Source organism: Myotis brandtii, unplaced genomic scaffold, assembly GCF_000412655.1.
Source record: "Myotis brandtii unplaced genomic scaffold, ASM41265v1 scaffold240, whole genome shotgun sequence".
Lineage (NCBI taxonomy): Eukaryota > Metazoa > Chordata > Mammalia > Chiroptera > Vespertilionidae > Myotis > Myotis brandtii.
The window spans coordinates 5,055,710-5,064,102 of record NW_005359064.1 but is presented as its reverse complement, the minus strand read 5'-3'; the positions used below and the strand labels follow the sequence as shown (position 1 = coordinate 5,064,102).

Below are 8,393 nucleotides of genomic sequence, written 5' to 3'. Positions count from 1 at the left end.
CCCCCCCCCCCCCCCCCCATCCCTTGGCCCAAGCCAGGTGGCCACACTCACCGGGACCTGGGACATGGTGACGGAGACATTGCGAGGCTGCACAGTCAGCTGCACGCACTGCAGCAGGTCTGAGGCGAAGCGCTGAGGCTCATCCGCCCGCTCACAGGCATCCCGGCGGGAGCAGCTACAGGCAGAGGAGCCTGGGCTTAGCCCAAGGAGCAACCCAGCACCTAGCCCATGCTTGGCAGAGCCGACGCCTGTACTTGGGGAAGCCCACCAGCTTCACTGCACCCCGTCTTTATTGGGATGTGGCTAGACTGGCTGTCATTCAGCTGGTCACAGGAAACCGCCAAACCCAGGAAGACCCAGAGAAGCTCGGAGGGGAGCTGTGACCACCCGAGGTGCACAGCAAGGCCATCTGGAGCCCTCCCAGGGCAGAGACAACCATCAGGGCCCCCCTGCCCACCCCTACCCCCTCCAGACTCACATGCTATGCAGGACACACCAGCCGCAGTGGGGATCCCGAGAGCCCAGGCACAGCTCACATGATGTGTACTGCACACAGCTCTCCACGGGCACTCGTGTCACCTGACAGGAGGGGATTCTGTGGCAGGCCTCTACCAAGCCCATCCCAGGGACCCCTACCAACTTCACTTCCTCAGCACTACCATCTGCCCCCCTGAGCCCATAATCCAGGGACACCCCCATCTTGGGACTTCCTCCAGCTAGATCTATTCAGCCCTGCCTGATTTGGCTCAGTGGATGGAACATCGGCCTGCGGACTGAAGGGTCCCAGGTTCGATTCTGGTCAGAGGCACATGTCTGGGTTGCGGGCTCGATCCCCAGTGGAAGGTGTGCAGGAGGCAGCCAATCGATGATTCTCTCTCATCATTGATGTTTCAACCTCTCTCTCCCTCTCCCTTCCTCTCTGAAATCAATAAAAATATATTATAAAAAAAAAAAAAAAGCCAGTCCTGGGGGACACAGCCTTGGCTGAGTCAGGCCTCTCCCCCGGAAGCCAAGGGTGGTGATGGCCAGGGAGCCAGTGGTGCAGGTGAGTCATCCAGAGAGCCGACTGCTCCAGCCAGAGTTACTCTCCCATCTGCCTGGACTCCGAGGTTCCAGGGGATCCGTGGCTTGTTGGCCCATATCTTAAGCACAGAGGAAAGTTGGGCCCCACTTGCCCTGACCTCATCTGCTTGGCTCTGAGGTCCCCAGAGAAAGGGAAGAACCAGACAGCCAGAGAGGGGCAGAGAAGCGAGAGCTGGTCAAGGAAGGGAGGTCTTGTCTTTCCCACCTGCCTCCCAACCCCCCTTACCCCAACTGCCATGGTTTACCAGGCAGAACAGAAAGGCAGAGGCTGGCTGCAAGCAGGCCTGGCCCGGCCGGCACACAGCACATGGCCTTGACAAGCTGGGCCAGGCCAGCCACAGGCCCCACAGAGGCTGCTGCCCAAAGTCCCCACCAGGCACATGAGGCCAGTGCTGGGGACTGAGAACTCAGTCTAAGAACTCAGGGCCCCAGATGCCTGCCTCAAACCCTGCAATGACCCCAATACTCTGATAATGCTCTCATTCAAATATTTGCTCCTGTAGATATGAAGTCATTCAGGGAGGGGTGGGAATGCTAAACCTGGCCCAGGAGAACCTAGAGGCAGCATGGACAGTGTGGGCCATGGCGGCCATGTGCAGCCCCCCAAGGTAAGCCCACCCACATGCATCTATCCATGTAGCACCCACCTGCTTTTCCGTCATGGCGTAGAGGTACTGGCGGTCCGGGCTGAGGACCAGGTCACGAAGGATGGGACTACCTTCCTGGGCCACCACGCTCTCGTAGGCCAGGGCTGGCCGGCCGCCAGGGTTGGCCAGGTCCACCAGGATCTGTGGCATTGAAGGCCTGAGAGAAGCTGTGCCAATGTCTTTGTGCCCCAGTCCTACACCCACATAAGGTGGGGTTCCCAAGTCCCTCCCTTAGCCATCCCCCAAAGCCCTACAAGAACAAGGCTGAGGCCCCCACCTCAACCCAAGCGGCATGCGCAGGACATATTGCATACCGGTAAGCTGGTCCTAGCCTAGACCCTTCTTCAGTCAACAGAGGCCACAGCCCAGAGGTGGGGGTCTTTGGGGATTGGAGAGAACCACAGCCCCCCACCCCTCACTTATCACCGAGCCACACAACCATATCCAATGCAAAGGTGGCAGGTACCCCCTGAAAACACACCACTTCCTGGGACAGGCTGGACCTCCCCGAGGAGAAGATGTTTGGGAGGGAGGAAAAGAGGGGCTGGGAGGGAGGAAAAGAGGGGCCTGCAGGGAGCATGGGAGGTCCAGTACAGTGAGAAGGCTAAGTGAGACCCCTGAAGCCTCCAGGGTGAGGAGACTGCTTCAGTGTGAGGGGCTGTGCCCCAGGGCATCCTGGAGTTGGGGCTCGCCCTCAGAGGAAGCTGTATTTCAGATACCAAACAAACCAGGCATTAATTAGCCAGCTCTTCTCTGCAGCTTGCAATGCTACAAGTATTTTTAGTTGCTTTTACCAAACAAATGTATTTAATTAACAGAGAAACCCAGGGGGCTTTCCAGAGATGGGACTCATGGGGCAGCTTCAGCCCAGCTCAGCTGGTCTGGGCAGGCTCCCAGGGCACAGGGCTGCTGGCTCTGCTCAGGTCCCTCCCAGCTCTGGCTATACCAGGGCAGCAAGCCCACCTCTCCACCTCCACCTCAGGGGCAGGGCTGGGGCCAGGGCTCAGTCCCTGTTTTGCACCCCCACATTGATGGAACAGGGTGGGCCTGACTGACTGGGGTGGGCTTCGGGGCAAGGAAAAGCTCCAACAGGGGCTGGGCAAGGGTAGCCAGCCAGGGTGTGGCGCTGTGTCTCCGGGCCAGAGGCTGCTGGCTGTGAGAGACTGGGAAGGCCGCATTCCTGAGAGCCCGGAGCCACTCCCCACTTCTGCTCAGCTGCACATCCTCTCAGCTGCCTCCCAGCCAGGCAGGCAGGCTTAAGTCAAACCAGACCAGGAAGAGCACCGCCCAGTGCTGGGCAGGGGATGATGAACCTGGGGTGGGCCTGTAACTGCCCAAATGGCTCCAGCCCGGCTTCTCGGGGGAAGATACCAAGTGAGGGACCTCCATCCTCAGAGCCCCTATTTGTGGAAACTGGACAGGACCCCAACCTATATCCAGCCTACTCCCACAAGCCTCCTGCCCTGCTTGGGTGGGCAGCCTGTAGGCAGACACTACTCACAGGGAGCTGGAGGCCAGCTCTTTGAGCTGGCTGGGCCCAGAAGAGACATGAGCCACAAGAGAGGGCCCAGGGAGCAGGAGTCCAGTCTCTGGACCCACACTACCTGGGCCCAAGCCCTGGCTCAGATACCCACCAGCTGTGTGACCCTGGTAGGGTGGTGAGCCTCTCTGAGCCTCAGTTTCCCTACCTGTCAAAGGGGAATGATAACCAGCCTTCCCCATACCAAAGCTTTTCTGAGGATTAAATGAGGAACAAGCCAGTGTGCCAAACAGGGCCACGAGGTAGGCCCCACGGCAATCCCCAAACCCCAGCAGCCAGTCACACAGACCTGACAAGGCCAGTCTGGACAGCAGCCAAAGAAGAAGACAGGAGGGTAAGGCAGGGCCCCAGTGGAGACCCTGAGTTCAGACTGTCTTAACCCAAGTGACTAGAATCAGGACTCTGGATTTCTCCCCGAGGCCTGGTTCTTCCCTGCCCCATCCCCGAAGATGCCTCTAGTAGCACTCAGAAGTCCAAGCCTGACCCCAGCTCCCAGTGCCAAGCTTACGGCCCCTCCCTCCAACACCCCAGCCTAGTCTCTCACTAGGGAACACCTGCCCCCAGGTCCTTGTCAGGGGACACTCTTGAACCCCACCTTCTCTCTCAGGGATGAGGGTATGGGCTGAGACATGGCTGTCACATCCAGGGGCACATGAGCTCTGAGTGATGGTAGGGGGAGAGCTGGGCCTCCTCCCAGGGGTCCTGGAGAAGGTGGGAGAGGGGAGGCAGGCCAGGCATGGGTTCTGAATGCCCCCCGCCCCTGGGCCGGCAGCATGCCGACTTTGACAGGTGGCACCCAACAGCTGCGACAGGGAGCAAACACATCATCTGTCCATCCACCTGCCCGACACTGGACTGCCCCCAGCCCTTAAACACACACAGGCAGGCCCCAAGGAGACAGGGCATTCATTCCTAAAGGGAACAGAGCAAGGAGGGTGTTGGGAGGCCCAGCCCACAGGCCAGAGGGTAGAGAGAGTGGGTAACAGCCCCACACTGCACACTGAGTAGCTAGGGTCCAGGGTCACCAGGGACCCTACATGCATACGTGTGACAGTCAGAGGTCCAGCTGAGAATGACCAGTCCTAGGGACATGCCTGCTGTGTCCTGGCTGGTTTGCAGGTTGTGGGGCTTGTGTAGGCCCTGAACTGCCAATTGCACTTGGGGACACAGCGTCTGGCCCAAAAGTGGGAGGATAGACGCAACGTGCCACCAGGAGTGCATTCCAGGGAGAATGAGCATGCAGGGCAAGCAAGGGCCAGACCTCTGGCAGGACATCGGGGAACATGCCCCCAGCAGTGCACATGCCAACACCACACCCACAGCTGTCCACTCTAGGACCACCCAGTGCCACCCTGGGACAGCTGGGCCTGCAAGAGCACACAGGAGACTTCCGGAGTCCCCTGGTACTTCCCCCCTACCTCCAGCTGTCACCTCTGTGTTTGGCAAACCTTTCCTGAAAGATCACCAGGACTTCCAGGACTGGCTGCAACCACCCTCCCTTCTATCTCCCACCACGAAAAACTCAGGGCCCAAACCTAGCCCTGCCACAGAGGTCCCTCTGCCATAGTGCCCTTCCCCGCCCTGGCTGAGAAAGGAGCCCTCCATCCACCCAGATGGCTTTAGCAATGCTGTCCAGCTTCCCTGAGCACATCCCAGGCTGCACCTGGCTCAGTTACCCACCCACCCACAGCTCTGGCCTCTGCCTGAGCTTTCCAGCCTTGTCCACTTCTCCCTCAGTCTTCCCTGTCCCTCTGTACTGGGGAGTCCCCTGGGTTCTGAGCTGAGGCAAAGGGCTATCAGCACCTCCAGACACCTCTTGGAGCCAGGGCTGAGCACCTAATACCACCACCATTGGGGCATCGTCTGCTCTCCCCACAGATGGGCCAGGGAACAGATTCACCCTTTCACCCTCAGGTCCCTGCAAATGAAGCCCTGTCCAGGGCCAAGGGGAGGCAGCTAGGGGCAGGCGGGTGGCCCCTGGCCCTGGAGGCCCCAGGCCCAGGCTGGCCCAGTTGGCTTCCCCTGCACTTATCACTGCATGGCCCTGGCCAACTGCTGCAGGCAGGCAGCTGACAGCCCGACCAGGTCAGCTGTCTGTCCAGCCTGAAACCAACAAAGGGCCCATTCTCCAGTCTGAGGGCAGGCGGGGGCACTGGGGTGGATTTCTGGGCTGTTCAGGCTGCTTGCCAAGACCGGCACGCGCCCTAGCTGCCCGGAGGCAGGGGACTGCCCAACTTAGCCCAAAAGGAAGGAAGAGAGTTCTCTGCTATGCTCACCCCAAGATGCAGCCCTCATGTCTCTGTGAAGTGAGGGTGCACTGACTGAGCTGATTCCTGGTCTCCAGACGGGGGCTGGGGGTAGAAGAACAGGACCATGGGTGGGAGGAAAGGCAGAGGACAGGGGCAGCAGCCAGCACATAGGGCTGGGGCCTCACAGGCATCCTCCTCCTCCTGAGATGCAGCTGCCAAGCCTGTTCCCAGCCCCCCTGTTCAAGGAGCGGGAGCCTCTGCCACCCTCTCTTGGAAGGATTCCCCAAGGGCAGAGCTTATCTTCCCTCTCCTTCCCGACCAGCCGATGGCTAAGCCCTGACAGACACAAGCTCCTGGACCATTCGTTCCCCCTCATGGGCTGCCACGGGATTCCCTCCTCCTCTGGTTGGGGTGAGGTTCCAGGCCCCTTCCTGGGAACATTCTCAGAAAGACTAGGAAGAATTTGATACTGGAAAAGCAACTAGCAATTTCCTCTTGGCAGTAACTGGGTAATTAAAACATGATTTGAAAGAGACCCGATGGCTGTAAATGGGCCAGACACACCTGGCAGAAGTGTGTTGGGGGGAGGATCCCAGGAATCTTATCTTTCCTGCCTCCTAATTCACAGACAGAGAAGAACAGGGACCAATCAACACAAGCAGTGGTCCTCCAAGACCCTCAGTCTCATCTGCCAACAGACAACCACCTCTAACAGGGTTAAGTGAAAAGGTCAAGGTTCCAAAAGTTGGGGAGGCCAGCCTGCTGGAAGCTGCCTGGAGACTGGGCTCCTAAGGCTCAACCCTGCCATAGGGGGAGGTGCAAAGCTCTTCCAGAGAATCTGCAGCTGCTGTGGAGGCTGCACAAAGCTAGGCCAGGAGGCAGAGTAGATTACACGGCCTTCCATCACATGTCATTGTCTGGGACTGTCTTCAGCTGGGATGTGGCCAGGGTGCCCACCTGCAGCCCGAAATTTAGCACCTGGTGCAACCAAGGATGCTGTGGCAGGCAGCAGTGACTGGCCCAATGTCATCTCAAACTCAAAAGCCATTTGTTGCCCACCCTCCCATTTATGACACCAGAGCTCCACAGAGCTGGGGCCCTTACAGACCGATATTACCCACCCTACCCCCACCTGCTGGGTCCCCAGCACAAGCAAGTAGACACAAGCCCTTTCCACTTTCTTGAAGCCACCTCAATCCTCTGGTTCCATGCCTCTACCCAGGCCAGCAGCACTCCAAAGTCTCAGAATCCTGTGGGATATCTTCCTGTCCCCATGACGCTGACCACTGCAGGATCACCAGTGAATTGGCTGCCACATGTGGAATAAGAGTTGCCTGAGGCATCACCTGACACCTCTTTTTCCTCAGGCCCCCTCAGTTCCCAGCATGCACTAAGGCACCCTGAGTTTTGGCCATGCTGTTACCTCCCTCCAAACACCCTTCCCAGCAGACTCCCAATCCCCTGGACTGTTCCAGCCTCTGTACCCATCTCACTGTGCTGCCAGGGCTCCACACTCTGACCCCCAAGAGGACAGGTCCTGGAGAGCAGGGCCCAGCCTGCCATGGGTGGGAGGGTGGGGGGAGACTACACATTGTGGGCAATAACCTTGGGCCTTCATGAAGCTGCCCCCAGGCTGGCCCTGGACATGCTAAGGAATGAGCACAGGGAGGCCAATGCTAGCCAGCACCTGCAAGGGTCATACTTATCAAAGGTACCCACGTGCCCCTGCCAGGGCTGAGGCCTGATTAGCCAGACCCCACAAAAAGGAGGGCCTGGAGTGCTGGGCCAGGTGCAGGACCCTCCATGCACATCTGTGGGCAACTCCACTGGCCACCACCTGATGGGAAGCAGAAGCAATGCCCATGTCGCATGGGCTCTGGGACAAGGAGCTGGGACGGCATTAGACAGACCCGTAGGATGAATGAGAGGTCCCTGTGCCCTCCTGGCTCAGCGCACTGTGGCCAGCTGCACCAGGGGAGCCACAAACAGAAGGTCACACGCACACATCCACAGGGCACACAGATATCTGGACACAGGGCACAATGCGGTGCCACCCAAAGGTTCTAGTGACTACTGTCCTTGGTGGGCAGGGGCAGTACACCTGTGGGGCCCACAGGCACAACAGCTAAGACAAGGAAGCTGGCAGCCAGGACTGCTCCTCTCCCTGCCAACAATCCCCAGGGGAATGACCACCACCAGGACCAGTAACTTGGCATGAGCATGAGTGCCTGCTGACCAACCACCCTACCAGGCTCTGCCACACATCCCCACCTAGTCTTGGAAAACACCTGGAGGTTCAGGATGTAAAAACCACAGCAGATCTGGCAGCCCAACTCCCAGGGAGAAGCCTAATAGAAACACAGCTCTGCGGTCATGGAAGCCGTGCACAGACACTCGTGAAGCAGAACTGCTGTCACAGACCCACGAGGAACACACCACCACGCCCCAAAGCAGAACATCATGCACACACGTGCGGAGCACATGCCACCACCATAACACAGAACCACTCTGGCTATCCACACAGCAAGGTTGAGTCTCACAAATAGCGCTGGGGCCTGGTCCTGCCCAACATCTTTCTTGGGGCCAGCATCCCTGTTCACCCCTGCTCCCAACCTCACAAGGCTCACCAACCCGCCTCCTGCACAGACCTGGGCTTTGGGGAACTGGGGTCCCTGATGGATGCACCAAACAGGCTCTCAGCCCAGGGCAGGGAAGACCTGGCACAAATATTCTGAGAAGAGATCCATACTGGCCACCCCAGTGGCAGGAACTTGCTACTCATCACTCCACATAGGTCTTGAATGAGCCACTTGACTTTCAGGATTTCTGACTCTGAATTTCAGAATCCTGTTGGGGGGACGGGGGGACGGGGGG

At 58.8% G+C, this 8,393-nt stretch overlaps 1 protein-coding gene across 2 annotated transcripts in view; it reads right to left on the bottom strand.

Annotated features, from left to right (window-relative positions):
• Positions 1–8,393, bottom strand: part of PLXNA1 (plexin A1) — a 51,256-nt gene that overhangs the window by 32,265 nt on the left and 10,598 nt on the right. The window contains exons 4-6 of one of the 2 annotated variants that reach the window (XM_005866943.2): positions 1,731–1,871; positions 479–579; positions 52–175 (exon numbers count right to left, since the gene is read on the bottom strand). In XM_005866943.2, the coding sequence (XP_005867005.1) occupies positions 52–175; positions 479–579; positions 1,731–1,871 (366 nt within the window). Of the gene's footprint in view, positions 1–51; positions 176–478; positions 580–1,730; positions 1,888–8,393 lie in introns of both variants that reach the window. The other variant, XM_014540298.1, reaches the window with a different exon arrangement.